At 40.8% G+C, this 25,393-nt stretch overlaps 1 protein-coding gene across 2 annotated transcripts; it reads right to left on the bottom strand.

The window, feature by feature from the left end:
• Positions 1–12: 12 nt before the first annotated feature.
• Positions 13–25,140, bottom strand: araf (A-Raf proto-oncogene, serine/threonine kinase). Of its 2 annotated transcripts, none has more exons than XM_085424947.1 (16): positions 25,071–25,140; positions 23,338–23,575; positions 12,405–12,508; positions 11,533–11,635; positions 11,210–11,364; positions 8,812–8,910; positions 8,561–8,711; positions 8,441–8,468; positions 8,216–8,346; positions 7,890–8,092; positions 7,462–7,638; positions 7,248–7,294; positions 6,584–6,702; positions 4,897–5,028; positions 4,422–4,556; positions 13–3,857 (listed from the first exon to the last, which is right to left on the bottom strand). In XM_085424947.1, exons 2-16 carry the CDS (start codon positions 23,446–23,448, stop codon positions 3,717–3,719), a joined length of 1,836 nt encoding a protein of 611 aa, XP_085281073.1. In that variant the 5' UTR covers positions 23,449–23,575; positions 25,071–25,140; the 3' UTR covers positions 13–3,716. The 2 variants fall into 2 exon arrangements, with proteins under 2 accessions (XP_085281073.1, XP_085281074.1); XM_085424948.1 differs by lacking the exon at positions 25,071–25,140 and adding an exon at positions 24,701–24,813.
• Between the last annotated feature and the right edge of the window lie 253 nt (positions 25,141–25,393).

The raw sequence follows: 25,393 nt of genomic DNA, 5'->3' as shown, positions 1-25,393 counted from the left end.
CTTATATTGTGGTTTAAAAAAAAAAAAAAAGTTTTGCTTTTTCTGAATGTTTATAAAAAGCAGCTCATTTAGAAAAAAAGAAAAACAAAGATTTCATTCAGCAGCTTCAGGCCATTCAAATACCCGTTAGTTACAGTTCCCTAAGTGTTGCTATTGTAGTGAAACCCCATGGACAACATCTTGCTTAGAGAAGAAGAAAAAAAAGAAAAAAAAAATGTTGACACCCATTTGTGCTCAGGATGTGTGAAAGCAAAGTTGCTAGAAATGCCCCTGCATTTGACAGAGTCCGAGTGAACAGAGGAGCCAACAGTACCGCGCCGAAACATACATTCATGTTGAGAATGTTTGAGAGAAAAAAAAGAAAGCGAGAGAGCGCCTGGTGCTGATGAACATTTCAAAGATAAACATTCCCAGTAAACATCTGATCCATTTCAGAGTGCTGTACTTGCAGATTAACATCTGCGATAACATCAATAAATAAGAAAGCAAAACAAAAAAAGCCCACCACAAAACCTCTCCCACACCCACCACATAACTGGAATGAGCATCAGTCAGGGTACCCAGCCCCTAGATTAACATGAGAATATTAAATTAGCAGTTCATTAGTGACAGACATCTGCATCAACAGGAGTTTTGCTTCATGTCTGTCACATCACCTGCAGGATTCACAGAAGCCTGAAACATCACCTCACACCTACTGCCTTCACTTGGGCGAGACCCGACCAGCAAGAGTCAATGCCTCAGAATACAGCACTGTTAGGACAGACCAGGAGGCATGGCTCCTGATCCCCTACTGTTAAGTCACCAAAATCACCACAGAGAGGGTTGCGTCTGTGCCCTTAATTTACTATGGATTAAATCTGCTTTGAGTGACTGCATTGTCAGGTCAACCTGTGAGCACTAGCCCGAAGATGCTAACAGTCCAGCTGAAGGAGAAACTAAAGGTTCTGTAGATATGACTATCGCTTCCATTTCTTTCATTAGTCAGTACTACAAATCTACAAAGGATTACACTGAAGAAGAGCAGTGGCTGATCTTCAGTATCCTGCTTTTTGTTGATGGCAATGAAATTGTTGTGGCTGATAAGCTTTAAGTAAAGATGAGTAAAGGCTTTTTAAGACAATATTTCCCACCAGTATTACAATGAGCAAAAATGAGGGGCTGAAAGAGGGGCAAAAAGAAAAAAACAAATTAGATATCTATCTAGATATATCTATCTCTCTCTCTCTCTCCACAAACCCCCAAAACAAGGCCACACACTATCACTGATCACCAGCTAAGGCTAAGCTAAGCTTTTAAACCAGCCCAGCTGAACCCTGAGCACATGCGTATTTCTTTGAAAGACATCATGAAGCAGGACCGAGCCGCCTCGGTGTGTTACAAGCACAGAGGCGAGTAAATATTCAACTAATTCATCCATCCATTCACTTCCGCTTATCATTTTCAGGGTCACGGGGGGCACTGGAGCCTATCCCAGCTGTCATAGGGCGAGAGGCGGGGTACACCCTGGACAGGTTACCAGTCTGTCACAGGGCCAACACACAGGGACAGACAACCATTCGCACTCACATTCAAACCTAGTGGCAATTTAGATTATCCAATTAACCCATCCCCACAAGCTGCATGTCTTTGGACGGTGGGAGGAAGCCGGAGTACCCGGAGTGAACCCACGCAAACATGGGGAGAACATGCAAACTCCACACGGCCTGATGGTGGAATTGAACTCAGGACCTTCTTGCTGTGCGGCAACTAATTCAATCTCAGGAAAATAAAATGCAGGGCTTTCATTCATAACAAGTGAGCATCCCACCAAAGAAAAATCAACTGGATACAAGCTTAAAGCAATCTCCTGGTGGGTAACATACAAACGGCTGGACGAGCAAACTAGACAACCCTGACATTTGTTCTGTTCTCTGAATACTACAGATTTTAATAATTCAGCTATTTCTTCAGAGTAGATTTGTGGCCATCACAACAGAGTTTGCACATTTGCCTTTAGATGTGATCTCACTTTTGTGAAAAATGTACACACCTCTTCAAGCCTAAATTAGAACAACTAATCAACCAAGGTTCTCACAGTTTTAAGGCATGCCCCACACCTATAGAAATATTTTGAGAATATGCGGACATGTGTGAGTGAACTATGGACGAGGGACTGCAGCATTGGAGAATGGACCTCTGGAGTGTGGAAAAACTAGCCAACACTGCTGAAGCTGTGTACCAAGCAATTCAATCTTTAAGGTGTACAAAACACTCACAATATGTAGCAGCAATACAACAAACCACTTAAGCCCATGTGGTGCAGAGGCTGGCACTCTGCTGTTCCTGCAGTGTGAGAGCTGTAAGGTGCGTGCCTCAACATGGAAACCTCAGTTTACACCTGGAATTGAAATGAGCCATCTGTTGAGCCCTTGAAACTACATCTGTACATTTCTAACAACAATGTCCTCTGATGACCTGACTAACATCTCACTTTGGAAAACATTTTGGTTTAGAAATGAATAACATCCACTGCTGAAGTATTGATCCTAACCATTTAGTCCCCGTGTTCAGTGGACTTGGAACATTAAAAGTATCACAGTGTTGCCTGGTAAGTGACACAAGTTAGGTGATGTTTCAGGACTTGAAAAGGGTAGAGGGGTGGGCAACTGCTTTTACTAAAAGTTTGTTTGAAACAGCACATTCTTAAGACTAAACACAGGATTTAAGGAATGGGATAACTTTCAAACCCTCAAACTGTAATTTGTAATGTTTAAATTTGGACATGCAGCCAGTTCTGCCAGGCCCTTCTCACTGACTTTCCATCCCCCCACAAACAGCATCAATGGAAACTTGATCCTCAGATGAATTTAGTGAATTTCAAAGTTCCTATTTGAAGAATATCTACCTGACAAGATACATTTATGTTTTATGTTAGTGAAAGAAAATATCTACCTCCAGGCCTTTCACTGCTTTGCTTCATGTACAGCAAAAGACTATAACAGGTTAAATGAGCAACTGGTATACATTTTTTTCCCATAAACTTCTTTGCATAGTTCAGTGTTCTAAGTTGCCAGGTCTTGTATAGATATTTGCAAGACCAGTAAATGCTGAAAGTCCACACTGGGGGCAAACATCTAACCTTTTACAAAACATATCACGTCAGGCACGTATTCAAAAAGAGTTGCTTTCAAATGAGTGGCGTTACATCTCAGGTCCCCATTCCATTTATGCTGTGTTACAGTGAAAGGGGCACATGCCCGCTGAGCATGGAGTATGTAAGTGGATCATGTGACTTGAACCAGTGGCTCCAGCTCCATGACTGATTTAAGTCCTCAAAGATCTGAATTAGACTCTTTTGCACTGTATGTGCAACCATGTGAGTTTCTTTAGAACAACTGAAACTCCAAAGCAGGTCTAAGAGCCAAATACAAGTCGAGATGTCGATTGACTTTCTCAGCTGGCAAGAGCAGACATTTTACACATGTCTACAAACAGAAGGTCTTTCTTTCACCTGATGGGCATGTGCGTGTCATTTGTTGAAGGAAAAAAAAAAAAAAAAAAAAAAAAAATTCACTGTCAGACTAAGGTTACTTCTACAGTCTGTTACTGAGTTTTGCTGCTGAGAGCTGCAGCTCCACAATGGTGGAGAGCAGCCAGCTGTGGCCTCTTTGAGGCACTGGAATGCTGTGGTCCTTGACAGGTTGGCGGCCTCTTTGCTGTGTGCTGTGGAGAGCTTAGAGGGGCATGAGCCTGGTGGTGTGGAACAGGAGGGGGTTCAGGTCCTCAGCATGGACAGCTCGATGGAGCGACGGCTCGGAGCGACTCCGCTCGATTTTCGGCAGCAAATCTTGCACCTGCTCAATGGACACCAGAATCTGAGGAAGGACAGAAATATTAGGAAAATTACAGACTAGTTTTGTCAACATTACGCAACTACATTGCATATGGTTTGGCAGTCACCTGATTTAAAGGATAGTATGAATTTACAGGCAACTACAATGACACGTCCATGTCTTGCAAATTATTTGTATTGAGCACTCCGATTTGCTTTTCCAGAACTTTCATTAAAGCATCCTGTGCAAGATTCCTCACTGGTGGCCTACAGTCCTGCTGTATCTTGCTTTACATCAAAAATTTCTCCAGGTCTTTATGTTCACCTAAATTCTTCCAAAAACAAATCCTCTTTAGATTGATACAGAGGAGTGGCTGTGGCTCAGGCAGTACAGTAGGTCAACTACTAATCGGAAGGTTGGTGGTTCGATCCCTACAATAAATGATCATCTTTCTGACAGAACCCAGTTGTCGCCAAAAGTTTTGGATAAAGTAAAAGTTTCAAGTTAAATTTAAAGAAAGCCCTTAGAATGTCGAGTCACAGGACATTTTAACATTGCAGGATATTTTTTATTAAAGTGATAAACGATAAACCATACAAGACTGACCTGTGGAAAAAGGGGCCTTTCATCACGTTTAAACTTCAGGCAGTCGACGATCAGCCTCTTCATTGCTTTGGGTGAGGTACTATACAGCTTACTGAGGTCTGGAGACAGGTAACCACGTCCAACCATGAAGATTATCTGACAAAGAAAAAGAGGACCGAACAAGGTGAGCTACAGAACAAACGTAAGTATTACATCAAAGGTCTGAAGACAGCTTAAGAAACTGGGCCACAAGTCAAGTCACACAAAATTTGCTTCATGTGTTCCAGATGAATTATTTAATTCAGAGTTACATTTAACAGTTTATCTACTGAACTCTACTAATATTTGTTAGTTTTTTGGAACTGTGACTTACTCTATGGCTATATTTTTAATGTTAATAGTAATTAACAAAATCTTCAGAAAGAGTCAGTCAGATATTTTAGACTGACTCAGTGTTGTGTGTTAACATAAACTAGAATAAACTGGGTAATGGAACCTGGTCTCTGTTGTTGATATTGGAGTAAGGCAGGGTTCCTGACATCAGCTCAAACAGAACTACTCCGTAGCCATATACGTCTGACTGGAACGTGTATGGGTTTGTGTCCTGCATGCGGATCACCTCAGGAGCCTAATGAGAGGAGAGAGGAAAAAATGAATTAAAAACTGACAAAGAGGTACTTTAACACTACCGATTACACTAATTTAGCTTTTTGTAAAGATGTTGTGACTTAACCAGATTAGAAGCAAATACACTACAAACCCTTGTACATAAAAACTGCATGTATGGATATAGGGTCTATCAAATAATGTGCGTGTGACCTTTACAGTGTTTAAACAAGTGGATGGAAAACTTCCAGGGTTCCAATATACAATGAAAAACCATCATATTTCTATTATTCTGCTTTACAGTTAATGATACAGATGTGACTTGATGTTATTTACAGTAATCACTTTTCAAGAAAAGTCGTCAAACGAACAATATAACTTAACCTGTCAAGACTCAAGATGTACACAGGTTATGAAGGACAACATTAACATGCATCGGTAATAGTATGCATCAGCCGCTCATTTTGCAAGTATCAGCAGCTGAAGAATGACATGATGTAAAAGTATTACTAAAGATCAACAATTTCTTTACCAAAAATGTTTTTTTGTGGTGTGTGGCACCCAGCACAGTCAGAACCTGACATCTCTTTGGTGCATGATTTCAGTCAACTCCACCAACTTGACTGCCATGTGGCACTGTGACATGACACAACAGTCCCAATAGAAAAAGGAACCTGCCCAATGAGTGCTGTGGGAAGCTGGATAATCAGCCAATTGTGGCCACGGGCAGGATCAACACTGTTGCCAAGCTAGAACCGAGGAGTAATAACACTAATGACCGACACTGCAGTTTGTTATGTCTGTCGGCATAGCGACGTATCAGTGGGGACTTAAACACATTAGATTTCAGACAGAGCCATTGGTCTTTAGTAACTAGTTAGGAGGGAAAAAAGCTCCCTCGTAGAAAACAATTTAAGTAAGGGCAATGTCAGACTGAAGGTGAAAGAAGACACAGCCACAGTTCATGTACGGGTGGCTGTGGCTCAGGTGGTAGAGCAGATCAGCAACTGATTGGAAGGTTGGTGCTTCGATCCTTGGCTTCCCCAATCTATATGTCAAATATCCTTGGGCCAAGATACTAAACCCAAGTTGCCCTCGGATGCGTTCATCGGAGTGTGAATGTAGATTAGTTTGCACTTGTGTTTAGAAGTGCTTATGTGAACGGGTGAATGAGGCATGTTGTATACAGCGCTTTGAGTACTCCGGAGAGTAGAAAAGCGCTATATAAGAATCAGTCCATTTACCATGTAATCAAGAGTCAAGTTAAATGTTCTAGCTGCTGCCATGTTGGATTTTTAAAATCAATGTCACGAGGACAGGTGGATCCGACTGGCAAAACAAGAGATTCTGTATGCTGAACTTAAACTGAAATTTTCAAATTTAATAGGACTTGAAACTAGCAATTTAGCCCAAGAACTCATCTGAAACAGAATTGAGTACTCATACAAAGGAGCAGAGGCTCATTTTGCTCTAGTGTTCTATAAAACCCAAAATTTTTTCAAAAACTGCTCCCCCTACTGGCCTTAAAATGTCATATAGACTCTGAGCTCTACAATAAACATGTTAAGTATCCTTACCATCCAGAGAATGGATCCGCTGGGTTGTTCTACCTGCTGAGAGCCAGTCCATCGAGCCTTCACTGTAGCCAAGCCAAAGTCACCGATTTTAACAGTCCAGCCCTCATGGAGAAAAATATCTGGCAGCAAATCTCAGAAAAATACAACAGACAGCTGCTGGACGTTTTCATGGTATCAGTTACTGCATAAACATTTCACAAGAAAGAAGTTATAAAAAGTGAGACTGACAGAGGAAACTACCCAAAGTAAACAATGGGAAACAAAGAAATGTCCACCTGACAGTGTGGAATGACTCGACAAACTCAAATTTAATACCTCAGTTTCAAATTCAAATGTTTGTCCCTGACAGCAGCGATGCACCGTATCATCTTAAAATTGGCCTCTTCATGAAAACAAGGGAGAGGTGTCTTCAAGGTAAGAGTCAGCATAGAGTTTGTTTCTTGTGTTAAGAGTACTGACACATCACAGTTTTAATGGTTTGGCTGCTCTGTATATCACTGTCTATTAAAAGGAAATGCTTTTTGTGTGTTGTTAAACCTTTAATAACTGCAGAGCATGAGGCTCAAATTAGCACGTGTGATTACGGGTTAAAAAGGTACAGCTATCTAAACTCAGAAACACACAATGACTGCACTTATGTACACCATGCACAAGAGAAGGATACTGTTTGATTTTAGATCTCGATGAATTATGTTCTTTGCATGAAGATAACTGAAAGAAAAAGCAAAAAAACCCAATTTGAAAACTAGTAAATTAAATTCATGGGTGCCAAACATTTGTATACAGAATGAGCTTCTTGCACTACAAAAAGACTTTATGTCTGCTACTTGGCCTGACTAAGTGATGATGGTGAAATGGAATATTGCAGCAAGTCTTACTCCATGCCCTGTGCTGTCTGTCTGGCCACATCAATGCGACGCACAGTATCAAACTTGCTCTCTAAGACATGCAGATGGCGGTACAGGCTGCTGCCTTCACACCATTGTGTGATGATGGCAAAGTTGGGCTTAGTCATGAAGCCCATGAACAGCAGGATGTTGACGTGGCGGGTCTTCCTGTAGAGAACAGAAATAGTGAAACTTAGAAATTCCATTACCTCATCCGCAGTCAGAAAGTTATAGTCACCACATTGTTAAGAGTTAAATTAAAGTGCTATAACAATGTGAACTGGTGTTAATAAAACCAGTTTATGCAGCGTTAAAAATACTAATATCATTATCATTATTAATAACTCCACCACCAGCAGCAGTTGTGGAAAGATTTGTGCAAATAAAACCAAGTTAAAGTCATGTAAACCACTGCTCACCGCAACACCTGCATTTCATTTTTAAAGGCTTGTAACTGCTCAGGCGTTGGCTCTTTGACTTTGAGGATCTTGATTGCCACATCTCCATGCCACTTTCCCTTGAAGACAGTTCCAAAGGAGCCAGAACCTATTCTCTTCTGGATGTTGACTTCTCGAGAGTGGACCTCCCAGTAGTAACTTGAATCTCTGTTGCCTCCTCGGTGCTGAAACAACAGATTGACTGTTAAATTTGTTAAAAAGAGATAGCAGTTCAATGCATTCAAAGGTTGCCCTTGTGAATATGTAAAGTGACCAGTGGCCTGTGAACAATGTTAAAGACACCCTACCACTTTCTTTTTGTCATCAGAGGACGAGGGCTTGCGCTCCCTGGGTTCCGAAGGGGACTTTGGTGGCTTCTTCCCTGGAGAGCCAAAAGAAGAGGGCGGGCTGGTGGAGGGCTTAGGTGAGGGTTCAGGACCTGCAGCAACAACAGACAGCACAACATAAGTGTCATACATAGAATAACAAATGTATTCTAAAACAGAAGAGAGGGGGAAAAATGGAAAGCATACCTATTGTGTTGTTGAACTTTAGTGCTTCCTAAGAGGAGATATGCAACAAAGTTATTTTGATGAATACACAGTGGAGGTGACAATCCTTCAAGCAAAAGCAAACAAGCAGCCAACACCGACCTCTATAATCATGGCAGAAGCAGGGTCCAATGTGCTGACCATATGAACATTGGGAGTAGATGTGGAGCGATGCCTCTGTAGAGACTGACCATCTCCGCCTGACATGGGGAAGTGAAAGGTTGAGGACGGGGATGGGGACAGGTGGCCCATTCTGAGCAAAAAGAAAGAAGGCCAAAATTTTGATTAAAATATACATTTCACAAAATAAAGCAATGCTGCAATTTTGATAGAACGCCATCTGCCCAGCTTACCCAGAAGGCTCTGGGGTTAAGGCTGGGTTGCTCTGCGTGGGGGAATTTTCTGGCAGTATTATCTGTGGGTATCCATCTGGGCAAGGACTGGGATCAGAACTGGACATAGGATTGAAAGAAAACAATTAAACAATATCACAGAAGTTTCATACTATTCAGGCTCCAATTATGTGCAACATTTCTGTTATTTAGTACTAAATAATTTAGTAAGTGCATATTTGCAGCGTTTTTTTAATGTCAAGTCTGAATCTGATCATCTAGGCACATCACAAAAAGATGGTCCGTATATCTCCATTTTTCCCTGAAACTGTTCTGAATTTTAAGAACTTCAGGTGTTTTAATTGTTTTTCAACATCATTAGGGCTGGGCCATATCATACCGTTCACGTTAACACTGGTATAACGTTCGGCAACGATAAGAAAATGAAATACCGCGATAGAATATGGGTAAAACTTTGTTTTTTGTTTGTTTGTGCCTTTGTTTTCATACGCACATGGTGGAAAAAGCATGGCGGCGACGGAGAATGAGAAGGGCGAAAGCGGATCGTTGAATAAAACGGATGAACCAGAATTGGTTTGTAAAAATGCTGCAACTTCAGTGGTGTGGCACTGGTTTAGCTTTTGTCTGTCAGATACACGACAAAGCACTATTTTTGGTAGCGCATGCTAGCGGGCCGTCGTTATTACCGTGTTTTTTGGAAAATACGGCACTTAAAATCAATCCTTTGATTTTTCTGAAAATCAACAGTGCCCCTTATAATCCCTTGTGCCTTATGAATTCTGGTTGTGTTTACTGACCTCGAAACGATTTTATGTGGTACACGGCGCTGGAAAAATCTGTCAAATGTTTTAGTACGACTTTGCAAAGCTACGAACCCGCACCGCTTGATGGATTGTTGGAGCATTATGGCTATCGTAGGTAGGAGCCTCGGAGTGATACGTACTGTGCGTCAACATAATATTACCGTATTGTGTGTGTATAACCTCTTTCTAAGTTTTGTGGATATTATACATGGTTATATGTCAGCCAATTTCCACTGCCTTTAACTTTAACTAGAGAACGCACATAAACAGGCAGCTGTTTTTTTTTGTTTTTGTTTTGTTTAAGTGAAAATAAATTATTAGAGCAAAAAAAAACCCCATCAAAGTTGTGGAGTTGTAAAGTATTTTGTCTAGTGTCAATTATATCGTTATCAAATGTATATTGTGATAAATATTTTTGGTCATATCGCCCTGCTCTAATCAATCAGTCCCAATAAAGTTATTTACAAAGACTAAAGTAAAAGACTATTTTAAGAGTGCAGAAGGAAAATTACAGTGTGTAAAAATCATTAGATTTTAGTAGATGGCAGATTGCAGTCAACTAAATGTTGTTGTTGGGTTTTTTTTGGTTTTTTTAACCCTCCCAATTCAAGTTCATAATCCTAGCTACGTTGGCTGTTCTAGGAGAAACGTGTTAGTCAGCTAAGACAGTGAAAGAGGCCAATATGAGTTGAGTGAGTTGTTGAGGATATCCTGAACTAAGGAGCTCGGAAAGAAAAACGTCCGAACTTTGAGTTTCTTGGAAGACGTTTCACCTCTGATCCGAGAAGCTTCTTCAATTCACAGCTCCTTAGACGACAATGACCAGGATGACCAAGAACCTTCACACACATATCCTGACCTTTTCTTTTGTAAACGCTGCTGTTAGCATTTAGAGAAACTCTCTTTGAAGTGGATCCAACATTGTTGAACTTAAACATTTAGCGGACAAACTCCTATACACAAGGAGAATACACTCAAACTGTTTATCAGAAGGAAAGTGTGATTTTTAGGACACTGCAGTCTAACGTTAGCTGGCCAACTCTTATAACCAGCCGTTTAGTTGGCAGTCAGCTGTCTGGAGTCTAATTACAATAAGTAATTGCAATAATATTGGGAATAAAGAAGCATGTTTTTGCATGTTTTTGTGTGCTAGAGCCTTGACTGCAGTTCAGGAGATGAGGCTTGAGGTGAAGAGGATGAGGTGGAAATGAGGAAAGAGCATTTAAAAGCCTTTTGTGATCTTTAAAGGCTTACTATGTAAGCCTTTAAAGATCACAAAAGGCTTACTATGTATGTCTCTACATAAAACATGATTAACCAGAATACAATGTTCATCTCAGCCACTGTAATCAAAATTACAGGGCAACATGGCAGCTATAAAAAACACAACAACTAACAAATTTAAAAAACAACAAAAAACTGTATGGCCTGTATGTCGACATCATGTTGCAAAGTCTGGAAAATATCGTCTGAATCCATAGAATTGTGGCCCTCCTTAAAAATAGGACTTATTTTCCAACTAGCCACCTTCTCTTGGTGAAATATTACCAGCAAAGCATCTGGTACAGCCAACGATAAACACTACTCCAACTCACCGCTCTCTTATAGTATCCATGTCCACACACACGGTGGGGACCTTGCTACTGCAGTGTTGGTGAAACTTGTAGCCACATGTCTGACATCTGAAGCCATTGAAAAGGAACTTGTGGCAAAAATCACAGTAAGCCAGCTTGAAGAAAGTTTTGCGTACCTATACAGATAGAGTTCATGAAATTTACTTTGCAGTAATAACATTTAAGACCATCAAGGCTAAAAACAGCAGCAATTCAATTAGAGTATCACAGGCCAAAAACGTATGAACAAAAGGTATTTCACATAAGCTATGAACATTTTATACACAGGTATGTGAGATACTTACAAAGTTGTGCATGGTCAGGGGAATATCATCCAGGACCTCAACTAAAAGCTCCTCTCCAACTAGAGGAGTTATGTCTGTGTCCCAGTCCGTCAGTCTTTTTCGACTAGAGGGGCAAAAAAAGGAACATTTAGAAGCAATTTAAACACTCTTTGTACATATCACCAATATTGAAACCCCTTTCAAGGTTTAAAATGGCTAAGATAACAAAAAAATAACAACGGAGAGGTCTTCATTATCCTAATTGACCAATGCACTTAATTTGTATATCAATGAGTTTCTCAGAAATGTCAACAACTGTTTATGGTGCGAGAAAACAGTTTACAACTATGTTGAAGCATCAAAACTGCTAAATTACAAATTCTACCTTTAAGCTGTTGAATGTTCACAGACAGCTAGAGTAAAATTTTTACTTTCATTCATTTTTCTCTTTAAAGTGGATCTTTCATGGTCATTTCCAACTTTTATCCTGAGATTCTACTAGCGTAGCTAAAGTTTGAACAGAAGGTCAGTGATTCTTTCCCTTTGTTAAGACTGTTTTAATATTTAATGAAGCATAGGAATGTTACCCATCGTTACACAGGAAACCCTTCAAATGCATTATGGTAACAAAAAAAAAAAAAAAATACACAATGAATAATTAATTGTATATTAGTTGTTTATCAATGCATATTGACTTTTCTACCGTTTCAGCCTTTGAATCAACTTCACATTACATCTTCAGCCTCTGTTATATACATGTGTTTGTCTAACATGTAGTCTTGTGACAGCTGTTCACTGTTGCCTCTCAGAGTTTCATGTGGGCTAAAAGGAATGCAAAGTCATTTTCCAATATGATGTGAGAGGACGTGGCACAAACAGCAGTGCAATCTTACCCTCCTAGAAGGCGAAATACAGCACAGCACTCTTGGCTCAGGCCTCTCACTTTGAGCGCTTTATCTAGAATCTCATGCACAGTCTGTCCTTGGCGGACATTCACCTGAAAACAGAATGCCATATTTGAATAAGTGTGACTTTGACATGACATTCTCTGATCACACAGGTAACACTTGGGTAAAATGGCAGTAACAAAGAGCATCAATTTTGACCATACAAGAAACAAACATTACATTAGATGATGCAGGTTACTGTTCCCATTATGTGTTTAGGAATGTGGAATGTAAAGCTACATGTAAATGTGGCTGAATATGATTCTTTGCTTTCCAGCTTTTTCTTCATGCTGTAAGTGGGAAATAAATTCCTCAGTCTCTGTCGCCATCTCTCTCATCTCCCCTTCCCTAGTTAGAGGTGCACACAGGAGAACAAACAAGAAAGACAAAAAGGGGCATCATGTCTCTTGTCTGAAGAGCTGCAGATGGGAGGAAATACCATGAGCAAATCAACCGTTCTTTCTGTACCACACACCTAAAGGTTTAGAGTAATAGTGGGTGGATTGAGCAGAACTAGAAGGATCTGTACCTCTCAAAAATCAGGAAACGGGCAGGGAAAATCATCACAGACCCCTCACACCCTGGACACAGACTTTTTGATCTGCTGCCCTCTGGCAGACGGTACAGAAGCCTGCAGACCAGGACCACCCAACATAGGAACAGTTTCTTTCCCCTCGTCATCTCCCTTCTTAACAGTTGACCTGTCACACTGCTCCCACTGCCAGACTGCAACTGTACCTTATGTACATTCTGTAGTAGGGCTGCCACGATTAGTCGACTAGTCACGATTACGTCGACTATCAAAATCGTCGACGACTGATTTAATAGTCGACGCGTCGTTTGAAGCTTTGTAAGATCACAAAAGACGCAGGAATGAGTAGTAGGATTTAAGAGTGTAATAACGGACTGAAACAGAAGAGGGCAGCACTGCATGGATGCCAGCTGCCGTTAAACCCTGAAGAAGAAGAAGCTGTGTCCCAGAATTCATAGCGCAGCCCAGCTCAATTTCCAACAACGGCGGCAGCTAGTTAGTTTTAAAATTACTCTTATTATTCTTTTCTGGGTCACAAAATAAACGTAGCTGTGTAAACCTCAAATATTTGCTCAGTTTATCAAGACGCCACATATTTTCAAAAGCGCGCCGACGTTTTCGGAGACATCTGTTACCCACTAGCTCGATAGCTAGCTAGGCTCACTAGAGCCCGTGAGAACACCGGACTCCCGGCAAATCGTTTTCAAACCCACCGCCTTCTTTCGCTACTCAGGTTAAACATACATAAGTCACTTAGATAACTTAAACATGTTATTGTTTGGCTTTTTTTTGTATTTTATTTGTTCCTGAGTAAATCGGTTTGGCTGAGATTAAAGTTATAGTTTTTACACAGCTGAATAAACGTCAAGCAGACAGCTGATTATCAGAAGTGTGAGATGCTCGAGAATTTACTCCGGTGTCCTGTTATATTTTAGATAGCAAGGAGTTTATTAAACTTCACCGAAACAATCTGTAAAATTCATTAAAATTTAATAAACTATCATCCTGTCTTTATTTTTAGTTAGCACATACCTTAAACACTTAAAGCTGTAAGCTAATGATAGTTATATATGAGCAGATGCTGCTGGTGCAATATGCTGTACGTTTTACGTCCAATGGATGATGATCTGATTAGTCGACTAATCGCAAAAATAATCGGTGACTAGTCGACTATCAAAATAATCGTTTGTGGCAGCCCTATTCTGTAGTATTCATTCCACCTCATTTCATTTCTGTATTTTATGTATACAAGTTTAGATTCGTTATTTATAGTTGTTTACACAGCTTTGTGTATGTATGTGTAATGTGTGTATATAGATGTGTGTGTGTGTGTGTGTGAGATTTACATTGCTGTGCTTGAGAGCCACCATCTACCAGAACCAAATTCCCTGTATGTGTCTGCACATATACTTGGCCAATAAACACAATTCTGAACTAACCTTTTTCAAAATGAAACGAACTGAACTACATCCCGACTACCGCTTACACATCTGGGCGCTAACTTAGGCTGAGACCCCATCTAAATGAACCTCTCCATAAAACCTTTTATTTCAATAGTCACCTGAAAATAAAAAAAAAATATATCTACTGAATCACCAGCCAAATGTCATTTTAAAAAATAAATATAACTTCAATTTACACATCATTATGGCTAGGGCTGCTCAATTACTGTAATTGTCGGGCTATAAGCCGCTACTTTTTGCACAAGCTTTGAACCCTGCGGCTTTTAGTCAGGTGCGGCTTTTCTATGGATTGTCCATGAGCGGATTTGTTTTGTTTGTTCCGCTGTTGTACGGCACTACGTTGCCTGGCGGAAGGATCGGGGTTCAAGAGTGGTATGTTGGTCACATGTCCATCCGCCAGGCAACGTAGTGCCGTACGAAGTAGCGCGAAAAGCAAACTTCAAAGTAGCGCTACGCGTTCAGCGGGAGGTGTGGATGACAAGCGGCGATAAACTTGCGAAAAGCAAGTTATGCTCAACTCCACCATTGGATTCTGACAGCGTGGAAAAGTGTGAAAACATCCACGATCACCAACGGATTTCGAAGGGCTGGACTGTTGCATGATGGAGAGGAGGACACCGCCACGGCCCTTCTGAGGGTGTTCGACTCTGAAACTGACAAAGAGGATTTGTTTGGTTGGTTTTGAAAGTGACAACGAAGGAGAGAAGCGGAGAGTGGATGACGAAGCCATCCTGAGCCTGTTTGTATCCGACACTGGAGAAGAGGACTTTGGTGGTTTTAGTGCGCAGGAAGAAGAGAAAGATGGTGGTGAATGACTGACTTTTCTTCTTGTTAAAACAGTGTCACTGCACCTGAGCCTAAAAGGTAGTCCGAATCTATTTTTCTGGTGTGCTGTAGGTTATTATGTACTACATTTGTTACTCATTTATGAAGCACAGTACATGTTTCGTACTTGTAATTACCGCTACTTGTACATATACCTAAAAAGTTATGCAAATATGCACCCATAACTTGTTTTTCAAAATATTAATAAAAGTGATGTCTCCAAACAGCCGTCTCTTTCCTGACAATTCGCTTTGTGCATATTCTCTTACATATGATGAGTCAACATTGAAACACCTGCAGCTTTTAGTCAGGTGCGGCTAATGTATGTACAAAACAGGATTTTCCCCTGATTTTAGCTTGTGCGGCTAATATTCAGGTGCGCTCTGTAGTCCGGGAAATACGGTAATCGAATTTTAATCACGATTACGATCTGGGCTTTCAACGATCATTAAAAATGACTGAGCCGATTATTAGCCCCTCCCTCATTTATCCGCGACACCTTAAAGGCCGGTCCGTGAAAATATTGTCAGGCATAAACCGGCCCTTGGCGCAAAAAAGGTTGGAGACCGCTGATTAAGAGGACCCGAGGGAAGCTCGAAAAGCTCGGAAAGCTAAGCAGAAGTTATTTGGAGAGGAGAGTGACTGCCGTTGGTTGAAAAGAGAGGTTAAAAAAAAAAAAAAAAAACTTCAGTGGTGTTGTACACTATTTTATATTATTATTTAAAGTCATTATTCAATACATTGTTATTGTTAACCCTTTAAAGCCGGTCAGAGCAGCATGCTCCGTTTTGTGTAACTATTTTTAAATCCCTGTAGAACCTGAACCGTGTAAGCTAGCGCAATATTTTTTTTTTTTTTTGCATATGAAACCAGAGGAGTTGTACTTGCATCTTATGCCATCAGCTTGTCCTCGGTCACGGTTTCCTTCCACATATAGCTTTGCAAAAGTTGCATAAAAAGGGCTTGCAGGAACAAAAACATAATATTCCAGAAACACGCTTTGCCGATCCGATCAGCTGTTTGTAACACTTCCCACATTGAAACAGACGTCAGCGCGAACTATCGCATGTCCGCCATTTCCTGCCCGAAACCGGAAGTGACATAATTTTCGCGGAAAATGTAGTTTTTTACTTGTAGGCTTTAAAAGCCTATACTGGTGTTTTTATAAGTCATGTTTGACTTTTCTGAATAGTTTCTGGGATGCTTAGAACTCGAATTGCACTGCTGGAAATAGTTTATTTTGATGCACATGCTGTTTTCTTTGCAAATTTGCATCATAGGATTGTTTTTTGTTTTTGTTTTTCCTGCAGTGTATCTCCAAAATAAAACTATGAAGACACTCAAAATAGATTTCCTGTTGTTGTAAACTATTTTTTGCAACTTTTTTGTATTTAAAGTTTTGAGGGATAAACCTCTTAAATTTCTCCAAGTAGAAATATATGTAAAAAACAAAACAAAAACTATTTTCAATTTTTTTGTAGTTTATTGCACTTTTTTGCAATTAATGTAGTTACTATGGACTTAATGCATACATATTATTAAAATATGGGCTATAACAGTTGTATAGAAACTTGAAATGCTCCCACAAATGGCACTACAACATGTAAAAAAATAATATAAGCTCTGGCGGACTTGGTTCTATAGTAGGTCGTAAGGGTTAAATAAATATCGTCAAATAATCGAGATCTCAATTTCAGTGAAAATAATCGTGATTATCATTTTTGCCATAATCGAGCAGCCCTAATTATGGCATTAATTGCTTGGTTGACAGAGCCAACACAATCAACACCTTTGGTTATCCCAATGAAGAAAAACCAATTACATTTTTAAAAAAATAACAACAACACAGCACTTCATATTATCTCAAAAAGTAAGAAAGCACCTTCCTACTTGTCTGCTACAATAATATGTAGTGACATACCCTTGCCACCACACATGTGGAACTGTCAAACGTCAGCTGTGTGCTTATGTTAGCACATCACAATTGGCCAATAGGTTCTCTCATTTTGTGGCTGGTTTGGAGGCAGGGACTCAATAACCAACCTCTTCACAGTTACTCAGTTCTTCCCTACATTTCTATTCGGGACTGAGTGTCATGTCTCTCCCTTATAATGTTGACTAGTCACGATTACGCCGACGACTAATTTAATAGTCGACGCGTCATTTGAAGCTTTGTAAGATCCCAAAAGACGCAGGAATAAGTAGTAGGATTTAAGAGTGTAATAATGGACTGAAAAGGAAGATGGCAGCACTGCATGTACAAGGATGCCAGCTGCCGTTAAACCTCAAAGAAGAAGCAGTGTCCGTTATAGCAGCTGCGTCCAAATTCAGAAACCGCATCCTCCTGTGCCCGCATTTGTAGGCCGATTACGTTACAGTGACACGACGAAGACTGTCCAAACTCGAAGACTCCGACAAATGCAGCTGACAAATACGCCCTTCATTTCCCCAAATTTGAAGGATGGGTCGGGTGTATACTTTGTGGCCCAGCCCATCCCAGAATTCATAGCACGGCCCTGCTCAGTTTCCAACAATAGCGGCAGCTAGTTAGTTTTAATATTACTCTTATTATTCTTTCTGGGGCACAAAATAAACGTTTAACATATTTTCCAGGCAAGAATGTAGCTGTGTAAACTTCAAATATCTGCTCAGTTTATCAAGACACCACATATTTTCAAAAGCGCTCTGACGTTTTCGGTAGGGGTGCAACGATACTCGTATCGATATTGAACTGTTCGATACAGTGCTTTCGGTTCGGTACGCATATGTATCGAACAATAAACATTTTTTAATTTATTTTATCAACTTTCCTTCTGACGATGCTGTCTGTGTTGAGCGCTCAGTGGATCTGCGCTCGACAGTGCAGCCTAGGCGGAGTAGTCGAACACAGATTCACTGAGCGCAGGGCAAGCTAGCCAGACAGAAGTTAAGCTCTCCTTGCAACATGGCAAACTGAACCTCCCCCACCCTCATTCAGATCTGGCGTTTGGAAATATTTTGGTTTTCATGTGAAGTATGACCCTGAAGGTAAGAGCGTCATGGACTAAAGTAAAACAGTATGTTGGATGTGCCACACAATGCTCAATTACATGGGTGGGAACTAGTGTGTTAGCGCAGTTAGCTCGTTAACGTGTTGGCAGTCCAGCCCCACGCACGGGGCGATCGGCGGTAGCTCGTTAACGGAGATTTGCCGTGTTGTGGCGTTAACGTCATTTCAACGAGATTAACGCTGACAGCACTAGTGGGAACACAACGAATATGACTGCACATTTACGCCGACATAATCCTAGTGCAAAATCAAGTGGAAGCAGACAAAAAACAACAAGCACGCATGCTACAAACTTTACCAGAGTAAACATTGCACTCTATTACATTTTACACAGCTTTTTGGGGACGCAATTTGGGTTGTACATTTAGCATTCAAGAATATACTTTAATACAATGCACATGATTCTCCTTATGGGGACCTGATATGTTTAATATGCTGCAGAGAATATAGTCCAGAAGAAGCGTATAGTATAGCTTTTATTTTGGAAAGAGCCATTTCTCTGTAATAAACTCTCTTTTCCAAAGATGAGTGATTCCTCAATCAGATACAGGGCTCGCAAAATCACTAGCCCGACATCCTGGGGCTAGCGATTTTTCCAGTCGGGCTACCAAAATCTATCTCTGCCCTGCCCGTCGGCCTATCATAGGAAGGAAAAATATATGTCAATGCTTTTGCATTCTTTCGGAAATGTAGCTGGGTAATTATGTCATTGGCATCGGTGAGCCACTGTCAATATGTGACCTATTGAAATCGCGTTTGAATTTGCGCTTGTTTTTTTGCTTTCACTTTGCAATCGCGCGAACTGTGTATAGAGAGCGACAGCACTGATTGGTGAGTGATAATAATTTGCGCACCAACTACAGTGGGGCAAAAAAGTATTTAGTCAGCCACCGATTGTGCAAGTTCCCCCACTTAAAATGATGACAGAGGTCAGTAATTTGCACCAGAGGTACACTTCAACTGTGAGAGACAGAATGTGAAAAAAAAAAAAAAAAATCCATGAATTCACATGGTAGGATTTGTAAAGAATTTATTCGTAAATTAGGGTGGAAAATAAGTATTTGGTCACCTCAAACAAGGAAAATCTCTGGCTCTCACAGACCTGTAACGTCTTCTGTAAGAAGCTTTTCTGTCCCCCACTCGTTACCTGTATGAATGGCACCTGTTTGAACTCATCATCTGTATATAAGACACCTGTCCACAGCCTCAAACAGTCAGACTCCAAACTCCGCCATGGCCAAGACCAAAGAGCTTTCGAAGGACACCAGGAAAAGTATTGTAGACCTGCACCAGACTGGGAAGAGTGAATCTACAATAGGCAAGCAGCTTGGTGTGAAAAAAAAATCAACTGTGGGAGCAATCATCAGAAAATGGAAGACATACAAGACCACTGATAATCTCCCTCGATCTGGGGCTCCACGCAAGATCTCATCCCGTGGGGTCAAAATGATCATGAGAACGGTGAGCAAAGATCCCAGAACCACACGGGGGGACCTGGTGAATGACCTGCAGAGAGCTGGGACCAAAGTAACAAAGGTCACCATCAGTAACACACTACAACGGCAGGGAATCAAATCCCGCAGTGCCAGACGTGTTCCGCTGCTGAAGCCAGTGCATGTCCAGGCCCGTCTGAAGTTTGTCAGAGAGCACATGGATGATACAGCAGAGGATTGGGAGAATGTCATGTGGTCAGATGAAACCAAAGTAGAACTTTTTGGTATAAACTCAACTCGCCGTGTTTGGAGGAAGAAGAATACTGAGTTGCATCCCAAGAACACCATACCTACTGTGAAGCATGGGGGTGGAAACATCATGCTATAGGGCTGTTTTTCTGCCAAGGGGACAGGACGACTGATCCGTGTTAAGGACAGAATGAATGGGGCCATGTATCGTGAGATTTTGAGCCAAAACCTCCTTCCATCAGTGAGAACTTTGAAGATGAAACGAGGCTGGGTCTTCCAACATGACAATGATCCAAAACACACTGCCCGGGCAACAAAGGAGTGGCTCCGTAAGAAGCATTTGAAAGTCCTGGAGTGGCCTAGCCAGTCTCCAGACCTCAACCCCATAGAAAATCTGTGGCGGGAGTTGAAAGTCCGTGTTGCTCGGCGACAGCCCCAAAACATCACTACTCTCGAGAAGATCTGCATGGAGGAATGGGCCAAAATACCAGCTACTGTGTGTGCAAACCTGGTAAAGACCTATAGTAAACGTTTGACCTCTGTTATTGCCAACAAAGGTTATGTTACAAAGTATTGAGTTGTATTTTTGTTATTGACCAAATACTTATTTTCCACCCTGATTTACGAATAAATTCTTTACAAATCCTACCATGTGGATTCATGGATTTTTTTTCACATTCTGTCTCTCACAGTTGAAGTGTACCTCTGGTGCAAATTACTGGCCTCTGTCATCATTTTAGGTGGGGGAACTTGCACAATCGGTGGCTGACTAAATACTTTTTTGCCCCACTATATGTCCTCTGACATCGTCTTATCATTTGTTAGCTTACTATGCAAACATGACAAGTGAAATCTCCCGCAGCAAGCTTAAACATGTGAGAGGTTGATCGCGCAGAGAATCGCTGAGCGTTATGTGAGTGCGTGTGTAAAAGCAGCAGGATATATATTTTAGTTCTGCTGAGCCAAATAAGACAGGTCAGGGTAAAGAAGTGACAGCCAAAGAAAAGCTTACCGCAAAACTGAAAAGTTATGACAAATCAGACTATAAGGCAAAAATAAAGTGCAGCTTTATGGTTTCATGGACAAAGAATTTCTGTGGCTGCAATATGACGAGCTAAATAACCAGGGCTGCACATAAGTGGTCCGCAGGTGCGCATTCGCTGTCAAAATAAAAAACGCGCACAAGATAAGAAGTTGCAACGCGTGTTTGCGTACATAAGATTTTCTGGAGGAGGACAGACATTTGTTTAGAACTCTTAAAGATGTCGAAGAAACAAAATCCTTTAAGCAATTACTTTGGTGTTCCTCCACCTCCAAACAAATGTCAGAAGGAGTGCGAACCGCAAAAGAAGCGCGTATTCTCGGAAAAGTGGTTGCAGGAGGTGAGCTGGCTTCAAACAAATGATGAACGCACAGAGATGTGGATCAGAATGTGCCGTGAAAATCCCACTCTAGCGGACAAAAACAGTGCCTTTTATATGGACGCAAACGCGCGTTGCAACTTCTAATCTGGTGCGCATCTTTTATTTTGACAGCGAATGCGCACATGCGGACCACTTATGTGCACCCGTGTAAATAACAATGTTCTGCCGGGTGTGTCGTTGGTTTTCCCTCGATTTCTGAGTCGACAAGCGCCTTTGTTACTGGCACCAGTCATTTTAAGAAAGGCCCCCATTAGAACCCATGAGAAATGAAAGAAATGCATTACTGCTTAGTCTGCAATATCTTTCCCAGAACAAAACACCAATTGCAAACTAAAAATAAACCTGAAAAATCTGTTTAGAACAGCGTACTATGTTGCAAAGAGTGAACTACCACTGGCAAAATTTAGCAGTCTTTGCAAACTTCAAAAAGCAAATGGCCTAGATCTTGGTTCCACTTGCCTCTTACCCGTGACTTCAGTGGAAATTTCAAATTCAGGATCTGACAGACTGATTCATGTCCTACACAGTTCTTACAAGTTCATAGAAATTTCTGTTCAATTAGAACCAAGTATTTGAGTTGATGTTTGTAATTTTTATACAATGTTGTAATTTGTGTTTCAACAATTTTTTGATTAATGTTTTGTTTCCTTTACAATATTATACTTTAATGTATAATATTGTAAAGGAAACAAAACATCAATCAAAAAAAATTGCTCTTTTTTTTATTCTGGCTACTTAAATTTATTTTGGGCGAATTTTGTGTATCGTTGCACCCTTAGTTTTCGGATATGTCTGTTACCCACCAGCTCGATAGCTAGCCGGGGTTCAAGGCTCACTAGAGCCGGTGAGAACACCAAACTCCCAGAAAATCGTTTTCAAACCCACTGTGTTTGGCTTTTTTCAGTATTTTATTTGTTCCTGAGTAAATTGGTTTGGCTGAGATTAAAGTTAGTTTTTACACAGCAGAATAAACATCAAGCAGACAACTGCTTATCAGAAGTGTGAGATGCTCGAGAATATACTCCGGTGTCCTGTTATATTTTAGATAGCAAGGAGCAGACGGCTGAGTTTATTAAACTCCACCGAAACAATCTGCAAATTTAATTAAAATTTTATAAACTAACATCTTGTCTTTATTTTTAGTTAGCACATAACTTAAACACTTAAAGCTGTAATCTAATGATAGTTAGATAAGAGCAGATGCATGCTGGTGCAATGAGCTGTACATTTTACATCCAATGGATGCATGATCTGATTAGTCGACTAATCGCAAAAATAATCGGTGACTAGTCGACTATCAAAATAATCGTTTGTGGCAGCCCTACCTACCTACTGCTAATACTACACAGATTTAGCACATGTGCTCATTATTTGTACAAAAAAGGTCCAGCAGAGAAGGGAAAAGCTCAGTTTGATGTGCTTTGGAAGGATCTGTACAGCTAGTAAAACTCACCTGTAAACACTGAGGATTTAAAAGGAGAATGCTCCTACATGAATCCCAGAGATTCATGTTGGATAATGCCATGAACACAGTGTCCTCTACACTGCCACTCATATCACTAAATTTAACACTGACATAGTGACAGGACTATGCAACAGCTACGCTTCAGTGTATGAAAACTTGACATCTAACAGGAATTACAAGTCAAATTAAAGGACGATGGTGGCAGGCACCATCTGAGAAACCTGATACCAACTGTCCAACTAGCTTACTCATTAGCACATTCTGAAAGATGTCAAACTGCAATTACAGTTACAACCAACAGTGATGGAAGATTTTTTCTCCCTCCTACAGAAGTGTTAAATGTCAATTGTTTTCTATCAAACAAGGCACTTTTTATAGTTACAATGTTTAATATAAAAAATGTCACTGGTCAAGACAAACATGGAGAAAAGTATCTCACCACTGTCCTCTGTTTGTTGGGGAGGTAGACTCGGATGGTTCCTCCACCTCGGGGTGGATCCTCTGGACTGGTCTCCCCTGAGGAGGAGTAGGAGGAGGAGGTGGAGGACATGGTGAGAGGCAGGAGGGAATTGGGGGAGGGCAGGGGGGGAAGGGAAGACACAGTACTTGGACACCAAAGCCTCAGGAGAGCTTCATGCACAGTGGGGTCCAGAGGAGTTTTGCCCTTTACCTAGAACCTACACAAACACAAAAAGAATATGAAAAAGTGCACATAGGTATGATAAAATTGATAACACACAGACTTTAACTACTTTTATAAACATTAATAGGTAATTAATGTTAGAAGAATACTACAAATACGTTTTTGGTCGCTCTCTTTAGGGGTTGTACAGCAGAAAATCTACCTCCGATAACCCTTCCCTAGCATCCTCATCTATCACACGAACCCTCTGTACCCCTCTCCTTCACAACATCCCCAAACCTTCCTCTTTTCCTCCTTGTCTAGAAGATCAGTCTTCAACATCCTGTGTTCACCATCACTCCTCTGCACATATCCAAATCAACTCAGCCTTGGCCAACTTTGTCTTCAAACCGCTCAACCTGAGGTGTCTCTTGGATGCACTCATTTCTAATTTTGTCCATCATAGTCACTCCTAATGAAAATGTTAACGTCTCCAAACTATACATCATAGCAGCTCTCACTACCATCTTGTAAACACCTTTCAATCTTGCTCCTGTCCTTCTGTCACGAATCTCCCCTGGCACTCGTCTTCCCCCTCTTTTACCATTTCTTTTGGATAAAAATCAATTAAATTAGTAAGAGGGAGTGCTATTTTCTGTCTCAACTACTGTACAACACGCTAGTAAAAACTTTAAAGTTTAAAAATCACATACTTTAAAGTGTTGTTGAAAATAACAGTTGTTTGATTAACCCAAACACTGAAACCTCGCGAAAGCTTTTTCCTGAGTTTTGAATTGTCCCATATACCGGTTAGCTTGTAATCCAGTGGCACCAACAACTAAGGTGTTCGCAAAGTGGCCTACAGGAGCAAGAACTAACTTTTTCTAAACGTTGTAGCTCATATTTGAGACCGGGCGAGCTTGGAATTAACATTGAAACAAACCGCTGACAAACAAAGTTGCACATTTGGTTAACAGCCGAAAGATGCTAACGCTAGCTCATATTAGCCCGGTAGCCTAGCATGGGATTCGACTGCCTTGTAAAATGACATTTCGAGTTTGGGGAAGCCATGTTCCTCTTGGAGCGCGAGTTAATTGTCTCCGGCTAACTAGCTGACTGCCTTTCAAGGTAATTTGTAGTAAGGAGGTGCGAAGCGATATAATAAAAACATAATTCCTACAAAGCAAAGTAATCAGAGTTTTCGGAAATTCCTCTTCGCTCAACCAGCTAGCAAACTAGCATAGCTAAGCATTAGCATTAGTTGGAACGGGAGAGATTATGTGGCTGCTTCAGTCACTAGCGCAGTTTACAGTTAAAAGCTTTAACGCGAGTCCCAGCCTGCTAAGGTTAGCAAACTTAGGGGTTTTACCACGGCGTCAGGCTGGTGCCTACTTAAGAGTCTCTTTTCAGATATGCAGCGAATAATTTCCTTGACATGCTCAACACAGGACGGTCCAGATTGTGCTATGCAGTGCTTACGGTGACAGCAAAATCTCCTTTCGTCTCAGTGTTCTGAAACAGTTGGGATAAATAAAAAGTTAAACTCGTACCTGTAACGGCCATCTTGAATTCTCGCAATCTGGAGGCGAATCTGTCAAGAACTTCAGGGGAAAGCGGAAAAACTCCATAAATGCTCTGTGCTCATTGGTCAACTTCTGTAGGGGCGTTCTTTCATTGGACAGAAGCTGCAATCCAAACGGTGGGAGCTGCTGTGTAACGACACACATGTATACTACAGCAAGAGTATAGACACCTGTGATTATTGTTCAGCGTTAAAACCGGTGGAAATGACAAATGTTAATCTGTTTTTTTAATTATATTTTGATCACGAGTAAATTAATTAATTTAAAAAACTGTTACAAGATTGTACTAG

Source organism: Rhamphochromis longiceps, linkage group LG12 (assembly GCF_057381845.1).
Source record: "Rhamphochromis longiceps isolate RC_006_pf linkage group LG12, R_longiceps_female_GT1.1, whole genome shotgun sequence".
Classification (NCBI taxonomy): Eukaryota; Metazoa; Chordata; class Actinopteri; order Cichliformes; family Cichlidae; genus Rhamphochromis; species Rhamphochromis longiceps.
Note: the sequence above shows the minus strand (reverse complement) of the source record. Positions and strands in the feature narration are given on the sequence as shown.

What these genes read in the sequence shown, in the direction of transcription:
- araf (XM_085424947.1), bottom strand. Translation starts at nt 23,448, where the DNA reads ATGTCCTCCACCTCCTCCTCCTACTCCTCCTCAGGGGAGACCAGTCCA. An exon ending in CCAACAAACAGAGGACAGTG is followed by an intron (nt 12,509 to 23,337) that starts GTGAGATACTTT and finishes TTCTGTTTTCAG; the next exon opens with GTGAATGTCCGCCAAGGACA. An exon ending in AAAGTTCAACAACACAATAG is followed by an intron (nt 8,347 to 8,440) that starts GTATGCTTTCCA and finishes TTGTTGCTGCAG; the next exon opens with GTCCTGAACCCTCACCTAAG.